The sequence below is a fragment of the Anopheles coustani genome, chromosome 3 (assembly GCF_943734705.1).
Source record: "Anopheles coustani chromosome 3, idAnoCousDA_361_x.2, whole genome shotgun sequence".
Lineage (NCBI taxonomy): Eukaryota > Metazoa > Arthropoda > Insecta > Diptera > Culicidae > Anopheles > Anopheles coustani.
The window spans coordinates 35,438,553-35,460,341 of NC_071288.1; the positions used below are offsets into that span (position 1 = coordinate 35,438,553).

Genomic DNA, 21,789 nt, shown 5'->3' on the forward strand with positions numbered 1-21,789 from the left:
ATCCCCAGTCTGGTGACGATAAGGGAATGATTTATGTGCAATCGGCTTAAGGAAGGTGTAAAGCGACGGATAAACTGTGATCCTGATGTATTCAACTGGTTCAATAATCACCTGTCTTGCCCGGAGTTGTTATGGTAGCTCTCTTAAGCTCCTGCACCTTTCGCCATCCACCGATGGAGCAATGGTGCTCCAAAAAAGAGTAAACACCAAGTTCGACATGTGTCTCGGCCGCTATTCGCTGGAGGCCTTGTGGTGTTTACGAACGTCCCGTTGGTGAGACACCCCAGCTACATTACTTGTTGTATGGTTTTAATTTACTTCTTCCCCGGGAACGTGCTTATGTTCCCGGAGATGTCGTTTTTTTTCTACACCCCGCACAAATGCGTTTCTCATGTAGTTTGTGGTGTTTTTGCGATTGGATGGCGGGCGCCTCGACATGGGACCATCGCGCGTCTATCACGAGTAGCCGTTGTAGAACACTCCTAACATCCAGCAAGAACATCAGTTTACATCATGTTCGATAGGAATGATTGAAGCGAGACTGAACGGTATACCGTTTGCCGCCTGCATGGAAGCAAACATGAGAATGTGTACAAGAGAGATTAAATCATACTCATAGCTTTATGTCATACTCATAATAGCTGAGATTTTGTTTGATGGAGGATTAAAATTTACTTTTAACTTCAAATATGTATGGGTACATTTCATATTACTCTTCCAAATATATTCATATATAAAATAAACATATCTATAGTAAAAGGATATAAGTATGGAGTACCGAGAAAAAATTGTCCACCGTCCGGAACCCTTAGGGAAACCAATGAAGGATGCATTTTTATCGATGTTATGATGCTTGTCATGTTGCACTTATCTTATCGGGAATCTACACCCGATGCCAACAGGACCTGCCCACAAGAAATGACGAAGCAAAAGAAGATGTCGAGTGGACAGGCAGTATGTGAAAAAAAAAGAAATAACAAGAGCAATCTATTAATCATATCAATTTCTTGCATCCTAGAAAGATGATAGACCGCGCTATCTTCGCCGATCGGTGTTTTATTATCAGGCGAATGATAATAATTATTTATAATTACCCCTTTTACCGGGCCCCTTGGTAGCAAGTAGTTGGGTACTTGAGGGAAGACAAGTAGTTTGTTGCCCATCCCCTTGCGCCGCTAATATCACGGACACAATAAAGTTGTATCAATGACAAGATATGACCAAAGGGTTGCGGCCGCTGGCTTGATGTTATGTCGTCCGTTTCTTAGTGCATCCCTTGTGGATGAATTAATTTCTAGTGTTGTCTGTATTATAGAGCAGTAGGGGTAGCACACCCAGACTATGATTAAGCCCTCTAGCACCTTGTCACAACTGCAGGGAGGAGTTTTTCTCTGGCTCGTTATGGCTTATCACACCGATCTGATTCTCGGTAGGTAATTTAAAGCCAGCCGTGATGCAGGTGTGATATCGCAGAAAAACATAAATCTGCGTTTACAAACAGCTTGGAGGTGGCTAACTCAACTCCACTTGCAGCCCGTTGAAGTCCATAAAAATGCGCAGCTCATAAAACATACATTAAGGTACGCCAACAACTTGACTCTCGTGAGTTTAACGATGAGCTTGTTGAAAGGCTGTTGCAACACGTCACTAGGGAAATGGCAAATCGATACTTTTTCAGAAATCATTTCATCATCGATCATCAATCGTTGCTACCAAGGCCCAAGGCGAGTTGTCCTACAAACGATCCGCTCCTAGTCTACAGCATTTCTTTGGATGGATCGTGAGAAGATTCCATTTACTCAACCTCGCAGCAAACCGGCATTGCATCGTCTCCATTCCCAACATTACCATTTGAAACGAGCCTATTCGGAAGGCATTTGGAGAATTCCATGAGGCTGATCGGATCGACGCGTCGAACTTGCAGCTCCGAAGAGGCTGTGGATGGCTGAGGTATGATGGCTTGATGATACTGATGGTCATTGCGAAGTCAGGCCGCTTTCAGTCGTGATGGCCCGCTCGAGTGTGGGGTAACGATTAACTTCCACTAACTCTCTGCGAAGCTGAAAGACGTACTCGGTACCGGGACGCGGAATACCGTTCGCGACGAGAGGAAAATTCATAATGAAACGCGACGATTCAGAACATCCAAACGGAACACACCGTACGCAGGCAACTCATGGACGCCCCGCCTGCGGTAGAGAGGATGGGGGCAAGGTTTTGCGATGCACAGGAATCCTCCAAGGTGTGGCGTCAACTTCATCGATACAACGGCGCGTGACAGCGTAATCGTTTGGCACCAAGTTCGTTGCCCACGGAGATGCACATTTCGCATACCGATATCGTTTTTTTTTTATCGTGAAGTTCTGCATTAATCCAGCCTCCATCCAATTGCGATTCATCTCGAGAGCAGCACGCCGTTTTGAGCGGATGATCGAGCACAAATGGAGTGTGGTTGTCTTATCTTAATCTATCGGTCCAAGAACGGACATGGTGGAAAGAAAGCGCATGGAGCACTCAAACGTTGCCAGCTATATCCGATTGCCGAAGATAACTCGCGGAGAATAACAGATGGCACCCTCTTGTGCGTCACAGGTCTTTGCCACACATCGGATAGTATACATATAAAGGCTACATATGACGCGCTGCAGGCCGGTGTTTGCAAGTCTTTCTTCATTAAATCGCATCTTGCGCACACTGAATAATTCATCGGCAAACATAAGCTGGCGTTGCAGTTGCGCCACGCTTGATGTAAATGGTTCGCGTAACGGAGAACTTCTTATCAGTGTGGCTGCCAGATTGAGCAGGGCCTGAAGGAATCTTCATTTGAACCTTATGACGCTTCGGAACATGACAATCAAATACAATGTAGAAATGTTTCGCGTCTTCTATAATTGTCAACATGAGATAGTGAAATGTTAAGTAGAAATTGTAAGACATCCACATCGTTTTAAACTACGAAAAATCTGGTTTAGAATCTTTTGAAAGAGATCCCGAAGCTAGAGAATGAGATTAAATGTACTGTAAATTAAGAACCATATACTATACTTCTTCTTCGTCTTCTTCTTCTTCTGCGAGGATTTACCCCAGCACGGCTTTTGAATCCAGCTTCCTGGACCTTCGTAACCTGGAGACATGGACCTCTATTGAGTTAAGGACCGGCTATTAAGGCCATATGTCCTGTTACATTTTGACTGCCACCATGCGGTCGGAATAACCTTACTTGTCGCTAACCTATTTCTGGAACCTCGTACACTGCTAACGATCCGCACTAGTGCGCAGTTTTGCGGCTGGAACCCTCTATCTCGATGGAGGTACAACATTACTTTAATATAATAATACACATGTTGAAGACTCCTCACTTCAAAATAAGCAGTTGGGATGGGTATGATTAGCTAAAAATGACAAATAACCCAAAGGTATTTAAGATTTTAAAAACAGAAACACCGTTTGCAAACTCAAAAATGAAATTAAAATATTAAAATTTAGACTTTCAAAAAACGTGAGATAAACAAGCAAACGCTTTTTTGTAAAAAGTAAACGAAGAAACTCGTACTTCGAAAAAAACTCCAATAACATAAGTGTAATTAAATGAAATCTGAGTTTTATTTGAACGAAACCAATGCATTCCCACGCTTCGGATTACAGTTTGCTTGAGTAAACAAAATGTCCTCTCATGTTTTGTTTGCGGTCTGCAATCAATCGACCCACTGAGCCGTACTACTGCATCCATAACAAATTGCCAGCATTATCCGGCCGATCGCAAATGGTTTGTCCACACGTACATGCACGAGAAAATTATAACATCTGCACAAACAACATCCCCATACGCGCCCGCATCGCCAGCCGTGTCTCGTCGCGCGCGGTGCCGTGCAGTGAAATGCAATAAATATTCCATTGCAAACAACGATTTGCCCATAATTTGTTCGCAACTCACAAGCACGGATGCACCCCGCGGGACGCGCGCCGGCTTTCGACCCATTACCGTGGCCTCCAACACCACGATGAACTACTCTGCCCCCGTTACCCTCCCCTGCTCAACCTTTCTCCCACTCACGCTTGCGCGGTCGTATTTTAAATTAACTCGTTTATTTAAACTTAATTGACTGATGTAATTTACGGCCCTCGCGCTCACGTGACGATCGGGCCTCGGGAGTGATCGTCGGGCGCGCGAAAGTTGCTCTCGAAACTGCAAACACATCGGTTCGGTGCGTGTTCCCGGGTGGGATGGGTTCGCCCGGATGGGGTGAAGGGACCCAGTATTCCTTCCCCCGTTCTGCCGCGTAAAACAAAAAAAAACGATCCCAAGGAAGGGTCGCTTGGAAGGTTCGCGGTTTGGGACTAGGACAATCGCGAAATCTACGGCACGAAACATTACGCTCACTTATGACAAAATCGCTATCAGATGCGATCCATTGCGAGACCCGATGTCCTTTTCGGACAAGGTTTTGGGTTTTCCTTCTTTTTTTCTGCTCCCGCTAGTAGAAGTTTGGAAATTTAACACGCTCTTGTGTACTGTTCCCATTTTTTAAATTCCTGTTTCTCCTCTTTTGCGCCTCAAACATTGAAGCATTTATTCCGGTTTTGCTTCAACGGGCGATTGTTCCGCCACCTGTTACAGTGATAAAAATTAATATGAACACGCTGAGCTGCAATTGTTTATCGATGTCGATAAATTTCATCGGTACACCTAGTGAGCTGTGAAAATGTCGTTTATGGTTTCAAATAAAATTGGCCCCCGAGCCCGTAATGAAATGGCGCATCGTAAACCTCTGCGTTCCCTGCGTGCACGTTGTCCCCGCCGTGTCACGTCCTGTTCTCCACCTTTGGTAGAATACATCAACGGGTCTGGTTTGCCGGTTTCGTCAACCGGGCAGCCACATCGGCCATAATTTCGTCGGCCGCCAGCAAACCCCGCGAATATGATGAATCGTTACACGGTGAGTGCGCCGTACGGAACCGAAAATAAATCAACCTGTCTCAAAAATCCGGCTCAGACGCCCGGAGCCCGGAGCGATCCCAATGCGGTTTGGGCGGTAGAATGTCTTGATTATCATATTAAGCGGAAAACGAACCGACCAAACGGTCACGTATCGGACCTGCAGCGGGTCGGAATGCCCTTTTAAAGACATTACGGCCGGTTGTTGTCGTTGCCGCGAACATGGTCCCGGACACGACCGTGTGGCACAAGCCCCCCCAGAGGAATTTCGGCCCCGGCGAGTCGGTGGGCCGGTGAGCAGAACGCATTCTGACACCAAGCAGGCGATGCAAGGACCAACGAAACAAAACGAACGGCATTGTTGGACCGGCCGAGGCCGAGGAAGAATAAAATTATTAATATATACGTATATATAACGAAATTATGAACATTTTGTGCAGTTCCATCATAATTTACGACCATCATTACGCATTCCGGCGAAATTTGATCGGTGCGTTTTGAATCGCCTTTTCGCAAAGGGCCGAATTTGGGTTTATGATCCCTGGTCAACTTTTGCGCGCCCACGAAAAAGGCCCCCCCCCCCCCATAAAAATCAAAGAAGACGAAGCAGGCCATTCCCGATGGTTAAGAATTTCCCCCGTTTCCCAGCGCCAAGGGAGCCACAAAATTATCGCCCGCCACTCGCTGTTTGTTCCGTGCGCTGACGCAGTTCGGAGGAACGTTTTAAATGTTGTAGTTTTTTTTGTCGTCTTTGTTTCGTAAGTACGTGAAAAACATCGATAAATTATAAATTCTTCGAACCAAGTTGAAGCAGCGTTTCGATCGCGCGTGAGATCGAAGGTTAAAAACTGCAGCCGAATCATCATCGGTGCATCAATCATGCACGTGGATGCACTGGATCGCTGTCTCCGAATGCCAGCGCCGGCTGAAGTTTCCGCACAACTTGAAGCGTCACACACCGGACGGACGGATTCGGTGGAACCCATTAATATACAGCAGGAGTGTAGCCTAATGAAAAGTACGTACGACGCTGGGAAACAGGAATGCAGCAACAGACTGTTTTCTTGTTTTTCTTCAGTGTGCGTCGAAATCCCGACTGACCCACTATCCCGGCCGGAACTGCTAACTGCACCAAAAGCCTCAGCCTCGATGGTACTCGACCGTCTTCGGCGTAAAGTGAATGGAGCCGTCAAGCGATCGGCCAGTCGAACGCGGTGAAAATCACTGTTGACAGCTGCAAAATGTCAAATTCATCAAAAAGCCATTAATCAACGCCGAACACCGACCGGCGAAGGTGGCGGAGGTGGTGCCGGTGGCGACGGGTACACGATACGGTTCGTGGTCCGATCGTACGGCAACGATCGATATACGCTCGTGCTCCGGTATCAGAGCACGGCATCGAAGAGAAAAGGGTCCGCAGTGTCGAAATAAAGTGGATTATCGTCGCAACGAATGTAGAGGGAAAAGTACAATGTCGGGCACGTAATGTACCCAAGAGAAAAAAATCCTTGCCGGAACACAACAAACAAAGTCGAGTAATCTGTTTTGAAGGACCAGAGCTCCAGTTACAAAGTATGGCTTAAGTTGGTTGGAATCACTCATATCTTTCACTGCCGAAACAAGGAGTTTAAACAATGCTTGTATGGTTAACTGATCCTTTTTATTACTATCATTCTTCAACAGCACAATTTTTAAGAGAATAACAAAACGAGTCACACCCAACGTTTCTTGATATCCTTTCCATCATATCGTTTTACGTCGGTCTTCATGAATCAAATGCTTTGAAGCATTTTTATCCTTTTAAATACATTTTAAACTGAGATAACAATAATTAATCTTTTTGTTTACTTTCGAGATATGATAAAGTTTCCTCGTACCTACGTGGATTATGTAAACAAGTGAAGCTTTTTTCTATATTGCTTTATTGCTATTTACTTACATATTGGTAATACAAACAAATCGCATAACTTTCATTATTTGCTTAAATTCACACAAACAAGCTATAAATTTACAAATGTAGGTTATTACTTGCAAATTTCATACTTTTATTCAACAATCAAAATTTGAGTGGTTTCAAAATTATTTTACTACAGAAAAAAAGAAAGAGGAAAAAGACCAGAAAAGTTTTTTACCAAAATTTTAGATAAATATTTAATTTATACTGCAATTTTTTGTAAAATAAAGGCATTTATTCATTTTTGTTAAATGCGCTAATGATCCACATTATCTAACTTATTTTCACAATCCAAATTTCATGGTTATTCGCTACTTATTTGAACACACAACGAAAGAAAAAAGTATGTAATAACTCCTACATGCAATTTTTCTCCTTCATCTGTTTGATATAACTCAATATCTCAATCAGAAGCCCATATCATCTACACACAAAAATCATTCAATTTTCTCCAAACCCTCTCGTATATGTTCACCGTTTAAATACGAAATTACCCCCCTTGGAGGCACTGTTAATACCGAACGTGAATAAATCAATAAACATTCCGGTAAATGAAGGATCGTAAAAGAATTAATTTGGGGTGTTTATCGTTCTGTAAACTGCTTCGCTAACTGCTGCCGTAAGTGGTCAATCGATGCGAAAAAAGTAAGTTGTCATTCCATTTGTATTGATTGATGCGACGAATGTCGTAGGCTGATAGTATTGTGACGAAGAGGAGAGGAAAGGGGAGGGGAGGGGAGGGTAGGAGAGGGAGCCAGCTTCATCCGTATCGAAAAGGAAACATTCGACAAGATACAGAAAGTGACGTTTTACGAATGTATTCATTCGTCAAATCGGCGTTCAAACTTTATTTAATCATTTTTGCCATCTCGGCCCTTCGATCCGATGGAAAAATTCGTCGAGAAGAAAATGGCAACGGCACGAGCGCAAAATAATGGACGGTATAAAACGTTAATCGTTGCACAACAATTTGGTGTAGTGCAGTTGCGACTGTTTTCAGCTGTATATTGCATCGTTGACGGTCCTTGAGTTTTCTTGTGTCCTGGTTTTTGGTTCCGAACTCTCATACTACGTTAGGAAAAACATATATCGATCAATCAACCGTGTGTCTTGGCCTCAGCGTGTCGTTTTCTGGGGAGAAAAATAGAAAGAGTTGATAGTGTCGACTATTTACGAGTCTGATCGATCGATTTCGTGAACTTTGTAATTGATCTATTAAAGAGACCGTTTAGCAAACCAATAAATAAAGGCAAGTTCCTCGCTTGCATCAATCAAAAAAAATTCTTTCAACCGTTTGGTAAAATCGTCACTTCCAGATCTCTTGATATAAAAAGCTCGCTCCAAAACGACGCAGTTACGACCTGGGGATGCAGTGAATTCCGTTGTCCAAACGCTTTTGCCGAAAAGCGACGTCAACCCCAGCGTTCGACCGCATCACTGGATGACCAAATTAGGATTAAATAAGTGCACAAATGGCCGCTAAAAAGGGGTGAACCTTTAGCCGCGGTTCGGTGTGACCCAAAATGGGTGCGAAAAGGATCATTCCGTGGCGATGGCGGGATTCGTGGTTCGCGCCGGCAGGATGGACGAGCTGAACGTAGCGAGATAAAAAAAAACGAAAAGCACAAACGTATAAAACTACCTCGACGGTCGTAGACATTCGTCTGCCCGCTCGGTCACCAAAATGGTAATTAGCGGCTTTGGGAAAGTCGTTTAGTTTTAATTCTCTGCCGGTTTACTGTGTTCTCGCTGACGTTTTTTTTTTTTCGTTGTTTCCTTTTCGCCCCGAATTGGCGTTGCTTCCTCCTATCGCCAATTCAACGCTTGACGCACGCGACGAATCGCGCTCCACCAGGCACGACAGGCGCCACGATCGTAAACGTTCCCATGCGCCGGACCGGTATGGGATGTCAGGTTTTTAATTGATGCCGCCGAATTAAGAGTGCCAAAAGCCCATTTCGGCACCACATTAATAGTCCCACTCCGGCAGCAAGGGCTTATCAGGTGTGAGCAATTATTCGGCAAATTACAGCACCAGAGTGCGCCTGAAGGCGTTCGCGGTCGTCATCATCATCAGCCACTAGCAGCAGCAAGGCTAGCCTTCGGAATAGCCGGTATCTATGATGGGCAGTATACCTACGACTCCATCGTTGCGGGCACCCCAAAGCCAGCCCACTCGAGCCAGCCGACGAAGTACCGAAGCGTGGCCGAATATGGGCATTCCTGAAATTAAGCCTAAATCAAAGTCCATCCATTAGCCGGATCTCTTGGCAGTGCGTGTCCCATGCAACGGCAGGGAATTAGCGTGTCAGTTATATCGCCGCTGCAGCGGGCTCCCTCTCGGCTGTCATTTTGCATAGCCGTCATGGTACTTGTCTGCACACGGGACGGGCGGCTTACCGAACGAGCAGTTGACAAGTGCCGTAGGGTCTTAGAAGATCCTTTGCATCGGTACGGTGCGCTATGATTCGGGTGGGCAGCAAACGTTACGTCCTCACTCGTCATTATATGACTGTCAGTCACCATTTTAGCGTAACCGCATCGTATGGCTATTCGGGGTCACACTCCTCACCACCGAACTATAGGGATCCAATCCTCACCAGATATTACAATTGTGCATAATTTATCCCGTGACCCATGAGATGAGGTGTGATGAAACCACCTATTCCACCGGCACGCCGCGTACGTATTTGCATCCACCGAATTCGTCAGCCATCGAATTGCGCTACGATCAATCACGCTCCCTTCTCCGGACGGGGCGAAATCGGGGCCTTTCGGATTCGACCGCGACCGAAAGGAAGCATATTAAGGGCAGGTTGATGGGGAAGGGGCTGCTGGCGCTGCTGCAACCAGTTCATTCAAGGGGACGAGGGGAGAATGGGGTGATTATTAAGAAGGGACTAAAAAAACGTTACAAAATCAATCTCAAGCATTTGTCGAACGGTCGGTTGGCATCGGTGGTGTTGCTCCTTTTTTTTAGCTTCTTTTAAATCTGGTCTTCTGCAGCCTAGTTTGAGCGGTTGAATACGTCCCAAACCCCTGACGTATCACCCGGCGACCGCCCGCAATCTGTTGGGACGCCCTTGGAGGTATCGGAGTCTCACGACAACCACAACGGCCACGCATCGGCAACATCGGCGAAGAACTCGGGCTTCGCCACGCTTCGTTATGCTCAGGATTTATGATCAACGCTGATCACGCGCTATTACGCTCCGTCTCACCTCGAACCCACCCGTCTACCCTGCCGTACCCGCTTTTGGGGACAGTGTTTTGGGTTTCAGGAGTGTCCCTTGGTCCCGGTGGTGGTTCGGCGTATCTCACGCTTTCGCTCGATGCGTCGCTCGGGCGCGTATGTTATGAATGACCAGGTTTGGGCCAAATGGTTCGGTTCGAGTTTGCCGGATTATGGTGCACGCCAATCTTTGATATCCAACGGTAACTATAGCGAACTATCGAGAAATAGACCAAAACAACACTTGTTTTTGTATTTATGGCTACCAATTGAACCAATTCAGAAAGAAGAAATAAATACTTTTAGTCCAAATGTGTTTCGATTAATACACCTCTTTGTTACAGAAAATTCTAGAACACATAGTTCACCACAACAGCATCAAATTGTTCGTCTACACAAAGTCCAAAAATGCATTTAGCAAATGTTTAACATATACTCATTAATGTGAGCCCCTGCTGTATCATCTCCATAACAAAACCTCCACGAACTACCATCGCCCGGCCGACTTAGGCACGACTTTGTCCTTGTGTTTGTTTTCCATCCGCCATTATGTTCTTGAACCGCGCATAGGAGTCAATCTTACACATTTTGGCAGCACACGGAAACCACTTGGTCCCATTTTCGGGTTACTCATTGCGCAGTGACGCACTCACCCGATTGTTTGTTACGCTTTTGTTATGCTAACACCGGGGGGAAAAGGGTGCCTCGAGAGCGACAGCGAGGAGTGAACTGAGGGTCGGAGGGTTTAGATCTTCGGGCTCCACAAGAGGTCGGGATGTTGCGGAACACAAAGTCTCACCAGATACAAGGCAGTCTTTTCCAGTCTTTGCAAACAATGAGCTGCGTCGTAGTCACAGTCGGGAGACTAGTTAGTTGTGTCTCTAGTTGGTCCGCCCTGAAAAAAGGGTTTCAGCATTTGAATGGGACCTTTTGTGCGCGTCGGGTTTTAAGGTGCTGCGTGAGATGCGAAATCTACAGTAACTGGCATCTAGAAGAGATGTTAATAAAACCAATGCGATTGTGTCTCGACGCCAAGGAATGAGGTTTTTGAAGACTAGCAAACATTGGCGTTATTTATTTCCAAAACAATTACCATATCAAAAAATGATCCAGTAAAACTTTACATAATTTTTTAGAAACGCTTCTTACCTTGAACTAAAAAAAAAATATCTACCGAAAATACCAAAAGTGGTAAATCAGTATTACGCGGTTCCCGTAGATTAACTGACATTTTAAACAACATATAATTGCGAAATTGTCATGTAGCATAAAGTTTAGAACGAACGCAATCACAAGCCTCTTTGAAACATTAAAATTCTCGGTGACTCAGTGAAAAACCTGCATTTACAAATAAACTTTGGAATAGCTAGCCTAGGCATTTATTTTCCTGCTTATAAAATATGGTGTTACTGCATTCCAAATGTGAATATTGGCAAATTCAAGAGTGTGTAAAGCCTTGATCATATTTGCCTTTTATTCGCTATGTATAAAAATACGTAGAAAAATAAGTTATAAAATATCGATTTGTTCATCTTTTGATACTGATTTCCCTCGATTTGAGTATCGCCACAGCATCAGTTGGAAAACTCAAACAACATAAATGTTTTAATTGGTATCTCATGCGTGAAGGTGACGCTCCAACACACATTTTGTCAAGCATTTGCTAATATGAACCTGAAACATGATAGCACTCAAAACTGTGAGATCGTTCTACGACCGGATAGCATTAGATGACGTCCGTACATACATCTGAGCACGAAAGGTACGAAAGACTGCCTGTGATTCAATAGGACAGCACCACATGAACGCATACAAAGCGTCCCTAATGAGCGCCGCACCATCCAACCATCTTACGGCGACCGCGCAAGACGCATAAGTTGGCAAAATGGAAGGCAATGGAGGAATGAGGCACGTAAGGCGAAGAATAAGTATGAGAAAGAAAAACCTAGGTGCTGCACCACCTTTTTCTAGCACCACACGCATATGCAGCGCGCCCGGCAGGCATGTCAACAATTTGTAGCATTCATCATCGGCCTGTTTTAGGAATCTCTCGATCGTGTGTAGCGTGCAGTCGGATCCGCACCGGGACCGCATTCTCCGCCAGCCACACACACAACACGGCACGGCACGCCACGGAACACCACTACATTACCGCCGGTGAGGATCAAAATCAATCAGAGGGAGAAAAAACTGGTTGATATGTTTCATAAATGTAAATTGATTATTACGATCACACACGATCGACAGGTTCAAATAAAGACGCTATATCGAATGCGCGATTGCATTGCTTGCTTGTGGCAGTCGGGTGAGGAACGGTGGGGACTGGAGACGATGGATGGATGGAGTGGACACGGTGAGAATGATGAAGCAGGACGCCCGCTCAGCCACGGGTTGGGTTATCGGCGTTTGGACCCTTCGCGCGGGAGAAAGCACCTCGTAGGACCCGACCCTGTCCGGACTGAGCACACTAGCACGCACGCACACGTACAAACCGACGGCTAATCACTAAATCTGTTTCAATTTGTCCGCCGTTACGTCACGGCGGAGGTGCAGTTGCCAGCTGCCGCACACAGCACTGAAACCGACCGAGGCACAGTCATGGCGGCGCAGCGATCCCGGTCAAACTGTTACAATTTAATCGGACGTCGATCGGGCACCGTTGGGGAACCTGAGGCTGAAGCCAGAGAACAACCAGCGGGAAAGAAACAAACGAAGAGTCAACAAGCACCAACGAAAAATGCCGCATCCTCATAGCCATTGCGGCAGGATGGATCGATCGAAATGAGAGAAACGACCATAATGGAAACACGACGCACCACACAACAGGGCGCATAAGGGTCAGCGTACCCAAAACAAACGATTCTCGAACGTCACACACCGCGAACACGGTTTGCTGTGCACAATCACACGATACACTGGACCGCAAAGTGCTGCCGAAATCCGATCAACGAACGCGAAATCACCTCAATACTGGGCGACAGTTCGATGGCAACTGTCGGACCTTAGCAGCATCCAGCAACGTCGATCCTCGCGGCAACAGATCGCAAGCTTTCGGTTTTCTCGCTCATTTTCTCGGCCTCCAAAAGGTGTTGTCTCCCTTTTCAGGTCACACTGGGGAGCACCACGATATTTATCCTCATACGAAGTGCCCTACGAAGTTCTCTCCGAAAGCTCCCCTCCTTGTGTTGCGATCATTTTTGAACGCTCTCGCGGTTCGTGTGTTCGTTTGTTTTGTTGTCATTGCGTTTGTAACTACGAAGGACCTTCACAGAAAGACAGAGATCAATCTTCAAAAATATACCGACATACTCAAATTGTTTATTCTTCATATGAGGAAAAGTAAAACAAACCGAAAACCCTTCTTAACCTATGATCCTAACGAAACACTCAGTTCTTGTGTGTATGGAATTGGCTTTGCCGGTGTCAAACATGAACCGAAAAAAATTAAAACTAAATAAATAAAATAAACCATACGCGATCGGTTTGCTAATAGTGCCAGACAGTGGCCAAGGATAATAAATATCGCACGATCTGCGATCGACATCGAAAGTGCAAAACTAGCACGGCCATGCGCTAAAGGGTGAACCGAAATAAACAATAACGAAAAAACTGAGCCGTTTAGTATGATCAAGTTAATTTGATTAATCAAGCCCATTAATGTTGGCAGTCACTTTCGGGAGTTTCATTAGCCGGAAGATTAATTGTCTCAGCCCGAGCATTAAACCGTGCCGTGTTCACAATCGGCTCCAGTGAGTGAAGGAGAGGTTTCAAATCTGTTTGACCGGGAAGAAAAATACCAACCAATGGGACCCACCATTGATTAAAGAAACAATGGAGGCGCACTGGCTTCGTCAACTATGTGGTTAAGATTTCTTATATCCCCAATTTCTTACGGTAATTCGTGACAGATTGAAAATATATCCCTCTTGGGGGTTCGCACTCAGTCAAATCATGTTTTGTGAACCTGTTTAGTACAGCCACGATCCATTTATCATTTTTCACCACAGTCGAACGCCTAGGAATATGCTCTCAACCAATTCGCTGGAATTTATTTTTAAAGCACTATGTGAAAATTCGGTCTGCTTTTAGTAGTTTTTATTCTTTTGATTTACTCACGGTGACCCATTTTTGCAACGGTACCATACATTGGTACGATTATCTTAGCAATCATATTCATGCAATAAATTTGTATAAATTGTGCATTACGACCCTTCAATAACATTCAACCGAAACCCTACTTACGGTACACACACTGCATACGTATAACTTTTCTCCGGCCCTTGATGAGTCAGCTTTTTGTCTTCTCACATACAAAAGACTTCAATGACCGACAACCGTAACGCAAGCCACGAACCTTTTTATTGTGGCCATGCATGATACTGCCCGTTGTAATTACCTGAAAGAAAAATAGTTAAAAAAATATAATAAATGCTTCAATGATTTTTTTATTCAACAATCAATACACGCTGTGCAGAAGAAAGTGCGTAGTGACGGTTGGACGAATAAAGTTTCGACCCATTTTGGCGTCCTAATAAAAATATTTAAACTCTTCGTTTGCTTCGATCCTACAAATTATAAATAAATGTTTCTCGGTGTTCATAAAATTTGTCAACCTATAGATTATAGGTGTTCATGTGATATGAGTGAAATTTTTCAATCGAAAGCTTCACTCAACTCCTGAAAGTATGCAATTTCCTTGTCTTTCGTGAAGGAGTCTAATTTGAAAACAGTACGTTTGACAAACCGTTAAACCTTCTGTGCCCGAACAGGAAATGTATTTATTTACTTTTATTTTTATTTCTAAGATTATCTTGTAAGTTATATACCAATTTGCTATATATCATTATAATTCAAATTTTCAAACGTTTAACATTGATTTCCCTCCTTATGCTACAGACTTTTCAAGGACTTCATAGTCAATTTCATTTAGCATTTAAATTAAATTAACCTGGCAAACCACCGTTTTAATTGTTTAAGTCAATTTTCATAAAAAGACAAAACAAAAATATTACAAAATCTGTGCTGAAACTCTGGAAAATAATATGTTTTTGAAACACTTGTAATATACAGTTTATTTGAACAGTATAGCTTATGAATTATTGTAACAATTTTATAAATATGATTCATATTGTTCTGGCACTTTGTTGATATTTTCACGGTATTCACTAACATAAATGGTAGAAACAGTAGCATCAAATCAAACAAATAACATCAGCCTTCTACGCTTTTGATTCCATTTAAATAATTTAAGAAATCTACAAACATTAGGCAGTGTCATAAAACAAAATCAAAAACAAATTTCGCTGAAGATTGGCTCCTAGAATTTTTTGGTTTTTAAACAGTTTTGTTTCCTTCATACCATCTAGTGAATGATGAAATACGAAAATAGGCAATTTTGGATGAATATTTCAGATTATGTCTAGCGAATATTATTCAATATCACATGACTTCATGAGCGTATGAAACAAAACAAACATATTTTACTTACTTTTAATGTCTGTTCAACTATCAAACCCGGCCAACATGACGCAAGCCGTTATCTGTTCGTGCCTCAAATCATATTTCAGCTTTATATTCGTGCGGTTCACTAAGCTTCGTTAACCTTTACAGTAGTAAAACTGTGAACCATTTTCTTGGTAATCCAACAAATGAAGTCAATCACTGCAATGCTGACGTCAATATCCAACAGGAGTGAATCCCTGAAACAAATCGCCAGTCAGATCGACCCAATCTAATTTTATAATCTCTACGGGGTTCTTCAGTGGCTTGCTCGTTTGCTTGCGTCATCACCGTTTTGCTTTCTCCTTTTTCTTTCGCACCCTTTCTATGGGAAAGAAAACATCCCGAAGGAAAGGCTGAAATCATCGATTATACACGACACGATTGACTAGAAAGTCCAACAATTGGTTGACCATCAGTGCACATTGCTATACCCGTGTATTGAACTGATTCCAATCTTTGTTATTGTTACAACCCAATGGTTGAGTTTAATGACTTCGAATTTTGCTATCATTTGAGCCAGTCTTGGGCAAGAAAGTGTCTGTCAAAAATCGCATCGTAATTAGACGGTGACATGTATGTTCGGTACGCACCCGATCGTTTCTTTCGCAATGATTCCTAGCCAAACTGGTACAGATAACGCGCTGGGCAGTGATAAAACCCGCTAGAAAAATTAGCTGATAACGTCGCCGAAAATGGGCAGCCAGGAGAGACTTGCCGGAGGAAAGGTACCGTGCGCGAGATTGTAAACCAAGCACCAAGCGGCATCCAGGAGCTGCCTCGGGGGTGTACAATGTAACGCGAGTCAACATGCCGGTCCCAGTGAGCTGGAACCTGTCCGTTTTATCGCACACCGTAACAAATGGGCTGCCCAACCGAGTAGCTAATGCGCGGAAACTTTCGAACCAAAACAACCTTCCTACCGGGTCTATTTAAAGCGTGATAACAACAAGCATCTGTACGCAAACATGTTTGCTCGAGTTCTTCACCAAGGATTGGCCGTGTTCCCACTGTCCAAAATTGGGGATTCTAGAGCGACAGAATGGTTCTTCCTTTGCTGTCATTGGGCGTGTCAATTGAATAAGAGAACTTCATCGCCCATTGAGGACATACCCAGCCACTTACAAGTTACTGCTGGTGCGGGTCGATTGCGCCGAGCCCACATATTCCGAGTACCAAAGCCCCTACCTACCGTTACAGTCTCTTCACTGTGCGAGTCGGTCATTAAGTTGTTGCGCTACGATAAAGCCCCCTTAAGCCCCCCGTCTTCACGTCTGGCCACCCCGCGGCCCCGGCCAGGGGCCTCAATCAAACACCACTTGATGGGCCGAATTCGAAGCCCGTTGTGTGCAGCCCATCGTAAACCAGTGCGCCCATTGACGTCATTCCCCGGTCCGACCACCAGCTCAAGCATCCGTCGGCTGTGAAGACGGCGGCGGTTTGCCACCCGACGTACGTGTGGATGCTGGTGGCGGTGGAACTGACGGGCATTCCCCCGGAGAGTGGTCGACGATCGAAAGAAGTGGCCCCACTGCTCGGCGGTGGGTTTTATATCGCCGATGCCTAAAGCCCGCCGCACGATGCTTGGCTTCTCACTTTCGATACAAACAATTAGCAGCACGGTCAGACTCTCGTGCACGATATTGTCTGGCTTTGGGGTTCGTTTTTTCATACTTCACTGAAAAACAATTCCCCGCCTTTGCCGCATGGGAACGAACTTAATGCTGGCAAGAAAACATACCGCCCCGAAACTGCCTTCGATCGGTGGGGTTTCAACGTGCACTACGCGGGAGCCCGGGGTCACGGCGTGGAAGTCCATTTGCTTCCTGTTTTGTGCACGTTTGTCTCTTGTCTAAACATTATGACTCGGCATGTTTGTATGTGCATGTGTGTTGATCTCAGTCGGTCTTTACGGCGGCACATTAGCATAGACAAACTTCTACCGAGCGCCGCTGTGGAGCAAGTGCCGGACGGAACTTACGAGACCATCTCGGAGAAGAGTGCACTTCAAATGGAACACAGGCACACCGTATACAACACAATGTAAACCGGGGTAGTACAAACGCACCGGCGAACAGGAATGAAACTTCCGACACGAGCAGAAGGTGGAAGAAAACGTTTGGCGTGGGAATCTTGCGTTGATGTAAGTGGAAAAAACCGAAGCATACTGGCAATTTCATTTTATTACACCCTGATAAGATGACGATGAAGAAATACAAGAATATAGTTCTGCGTTGAGGCTTAACGTCACTGTTTGCAATGAGTTTGATTATGAAACAATCATGTCATAAAGCAGAGATTCTCATCCGCTAAGAAATTTACATTGTGACACAAAATCAAAGTAAGGAAAAACAACTAAACAAGATAAGATTTTAAACAAAGGTACTAAAAACAAATAAATTTAATTGGCAAATGAAATAAATTTTCTTAACCATAAGGAACACGTCATCAAATGGAATGAGCTTCAAGGACAAGAATATTCACAATAATAATTAAATGCTAGAAATGGCTGCCGTACATATCGTATGCTTCAAGTATCGTTGAGCATATTTTAACGTTTACCTGAGTAACCAAAGTTACCTATGCAACCCTTCAACCGATCTACATTTGTAGTCCATACATTTTGCATGGGAGATTCCGTTTTTCTGTACTTCAGACCGAATACCATTTTTTGAGAGTGTTTTCCAACATATTCTAGCCATCATATCAAATCTTTCACACCTTCACTAACCTACAAACTTACTGTTTTTTTTTCTTCTGCAAAATTCTTCTGATACGACTACCCAATAATCAGTTAATTTAAATGAACACTCCAAAAACTACCCGGGGTTTTAAACAAATAACAGAGAAATGAATTTTTATTTTCTTGGCATAAATACTAGATGGCATAATAATGAATGAGAAAAAACTAAATAAAATAAATTTATCGCTCTGAAAAAAGCATTGAGAAACTCTGGCTTGATGATAACAATCAAAATCTCTGGCATTTTCAAGATGAAAATTATGCACCGAACAAATGACTTAAAGTTCATCGGAAAATATTAAAAAACAAAAATAGGATGAAACCAAAGAACGAAGACTCGATCGTATGTTTTTATTTCCAAGAATATGAAAGGATGATTTAATTGATCTTCGATTGAAACGCATCGCACAAACCTCAACCAGAGTCGCCAGTTACTTACACCATTAGGCAGAAGCGATCAGCTACAGCTTAGAGTGGCGTAAAAGTTTGGGAAACTGAAGGAGAAGTAGCCGCCAGAGCTCTGCCGACGGTGTGATGTCACGAACGAGGCCCATTCCCAAACAAAGCCGCTTCCTCCGGAACGACCCGTTTAATTGACATAAATATTCCACCTCCCGGCATCAATCGTGCGCCAACCCACGGTTCGCCGTATTTCTGTTTACCTCGCGGCCCATGACGTCAATCGGCGGACGGCGACACGGCCCGTCGATTTACTGATTAGGTAGCCCATCACGGGAACACGGGAAACTGAACGATAGGGGAAGCAAAAGCGTACCGAGGTGAAATAAAAACGGACCGATACGTCGTAGTCAGCGCGCGAGTGTAAAAAAGAGAGTAAAACGATCGACCGCATAATCAGTGGAGTGGCCGCTACGCCTCGATCGAGCCCTGATTTCCCCTCGACCCGGGACGCCCTTCCCTTTGCTCCGCCAATCCACCGGGGGTTTCGTTCGGTTCGTAAAAGGGAGGCCGCTTATCGCGGCACGGTCAGCTGACTGGGTGCAGGTTACGAGGTTGTTGTTTGAGTTTATTATTCAGTTAAAAATAGTTCGTACAAATCTACACGTGTCTCCACCGGCGGAAGTCCAGAGATCTAGGGGAAGCGCAACTTACAAACTAACCACCTACGCCAGCCGGTGCTGGCATGCGTTTGTCTTCGTGTGACTAACCTTCTTTTTGCTGCAGATTCGCACGTCCACCTCCTCCGGGGCGGACGACTTCCGCTCCGGGACGTTGCAGTCAGCTGCGGTGAGTGGAACCGAGCCTGGCATCGGCGTTCCCGCTGCCGCCGGTAGCGCGAGGTTGGCCAGCTTGGATCGGACGACGGAGTAACCCTCGTCATCATCACAGCTGACGGTGGAGCAGGTGGAACAGTCGGACACCTTGCGTTCCGGCGTCCGAAGACCACATTGGTAGTCGCAGCCCTCGAGTGCGCTGATGGACGAACCGCAGTAGTTCAGGTTGCTGCAGGACGAGGCCGCACTGATGTCGGACTCGCAGTCAGCCGAGCCGCGGCGTAGCCGGTGGCGCCGGAAGTACTCGATCTCCTCCAGCGTGATGCCGCACATCGTGTCGTCCGAGTAGTCCGACACGACGACCGACGGCGTGCGGACGTAGCGTACGCCATCCCCCGTTTCGCTGACGTAACTTTGGGCGGACTCGCGGCGCGAAACCGAGGTACTCGATGGGCAGCCGAGCTGCTGATGCTGTTCTGAGTCGCCCGCCAGAGGAAGCTCTATCACCTGAGCCTCCAGGATCATCTTGCTGCGCACCACCGTCGGGCAGTGTTCCCCGGAGGGTGTCGTCAGACTGGGTAGGGTCGTCGGCTCTGGAACGGGCAGCAGGGCCGATCGAAGCGGGATGTCGGACACCCCGAGGGTCAACCGGCGTACCTTGCCCACGTTGGCGATCATCTGTTGTTGCTCCTGCTGACTGAGATCATCGTCCAGGCCCAGCGCGGAGTCCGAGCTTGCCGAGCGGGTTACCTTGTCGCGGTTCTTCATGGTTTCGGTGGAATCTCGGTCTCCAGGGCCGTTCTGTTCGTTGCTCACCACACGCCGATCCTGTCCTGCGAGCGCCTGTAAACGATCCTCTTCGTCGCTTGAACCGTAAGGACTTTGCTGAGTGCTGCTTCGCCAACCTTCATCCGATTGCGCGTCCGGGCTAGGGTTTTCCGTACGTTCCACCTCGTCGATGGGTAATTCCGGACTGGCGTGCTTACTGACACGCTCCAACTCTGTACCCAGCGGAACCGTCTTCGCCTTCGCCTTCGCTGTCGTTGTCGTCGTCGATGGCAACGACTCCAGTGATACTGACGCAGGTAGTGCGCGCTCCTCGCGTATGTCACCTTGCTGGAGTTCGCTCCAACCCCACACCCGCCCGTCCACCCGCGACCCGACCTTATCTAATCGACTTTTATCGCCATCCCTCACAATACTGCTCATAAATCTTTGCACTTCAGCCTCCTTCTGGCGGATGATATTTGCGTACAGTTCGATCAGTCGCTCGACGCACGGAAAGCGGATCACTTCCGACGGGCCACCCAAAGTTACGCTTCGAGTGGAATTTTCCTCCGGGCCCTCGGCCATCCGGCTAGACTTCCGAAGGTCCGGCCGCAGCCACTCACTGGCCCCGTCCAACATTAACGCATCGCCAAGACAAAGGCGGCTGTAGACGACCGTCTTGCGTTGCCTCTTTCGGGCCCTGTGTACACTTGCATCCATTTCTGGCATTTCTCCGGAACGTTCGTCCAGCGCTCGGCCACCCGTCCCACCACCGCCCATACCGGTCGGGTGCGTCTTATCGCAACATTCGTTACGGTTGCCACTCGGCCGTTGCCGGAACCCGTCAACTAGGGCTCCCCCGCCGTGGTCCGCCCCACGAGCGATGCGACAACCGCTGATAAGACCACTATCGCTATCTCGACAACTGTTTGCAGTCACTTTGACGTCAGCGGAGCCGTCGGTGCTGGTGCATTCAAACTTTCCAATGAGGCCGTACACAACGGTACCGCCGGTTCGGGTCGATCCCACCGCCGCCTGCGCCTGCGGAGGCCTTGAGGTTTCGCCTGACGTTGCACTTGCCGCGGCCGCTGGTGGTACGACGGGGGATGATGTTGCGTTGGGCGGCCAAAGTGTTGATCGCGGGCACCTGTTGGCCATTGCCAGCATTAGGGGACTTAAGGGTGTGCTGCTCGGGTGCGCCTATCAGTTGCTATGACGAACGCGCGACTCATCCTTGTCACCGTTCCGGTGAACTTTAGTCACTTCCTTTTTTCTCACTGACGCCTCCGCTGAAGGGTACGAGCTACCTTGCACGAGCTCATTGCCTTTCGATTAGTCAACAACGGGAACCGGAATCTGCGGAAAAAAAGACATACGGAAATCGCATCAGAAGGGGGCGTGCCACTATGCAACTGGAAGGCA

General features: G+C 46.0%; 1 protein-coding gene across 1 annotated transcript in view; it reads right to left on the reverse strand.

Moving 5' to 3' along the window:
* Positions 1-21,525, reverse strand: part of LOC131271889 (uncharacterized) — a 36,002-nt gene extending 14,477 nt beyond the window's left edge. The window contains exon 1 of the mRNA XM_058273456.1: positions 19,534-21,525. Within this exon, the coding sequence (XP_058129439.1) occupies positions 19,534-21,525 (1,992 nt within the window). The remainder of the gene's footprint in view (positions 1-19,533) is intronic.
* Between the last annotated feature and the right edge of the window lie 264 nt (positions 21,526-21,789).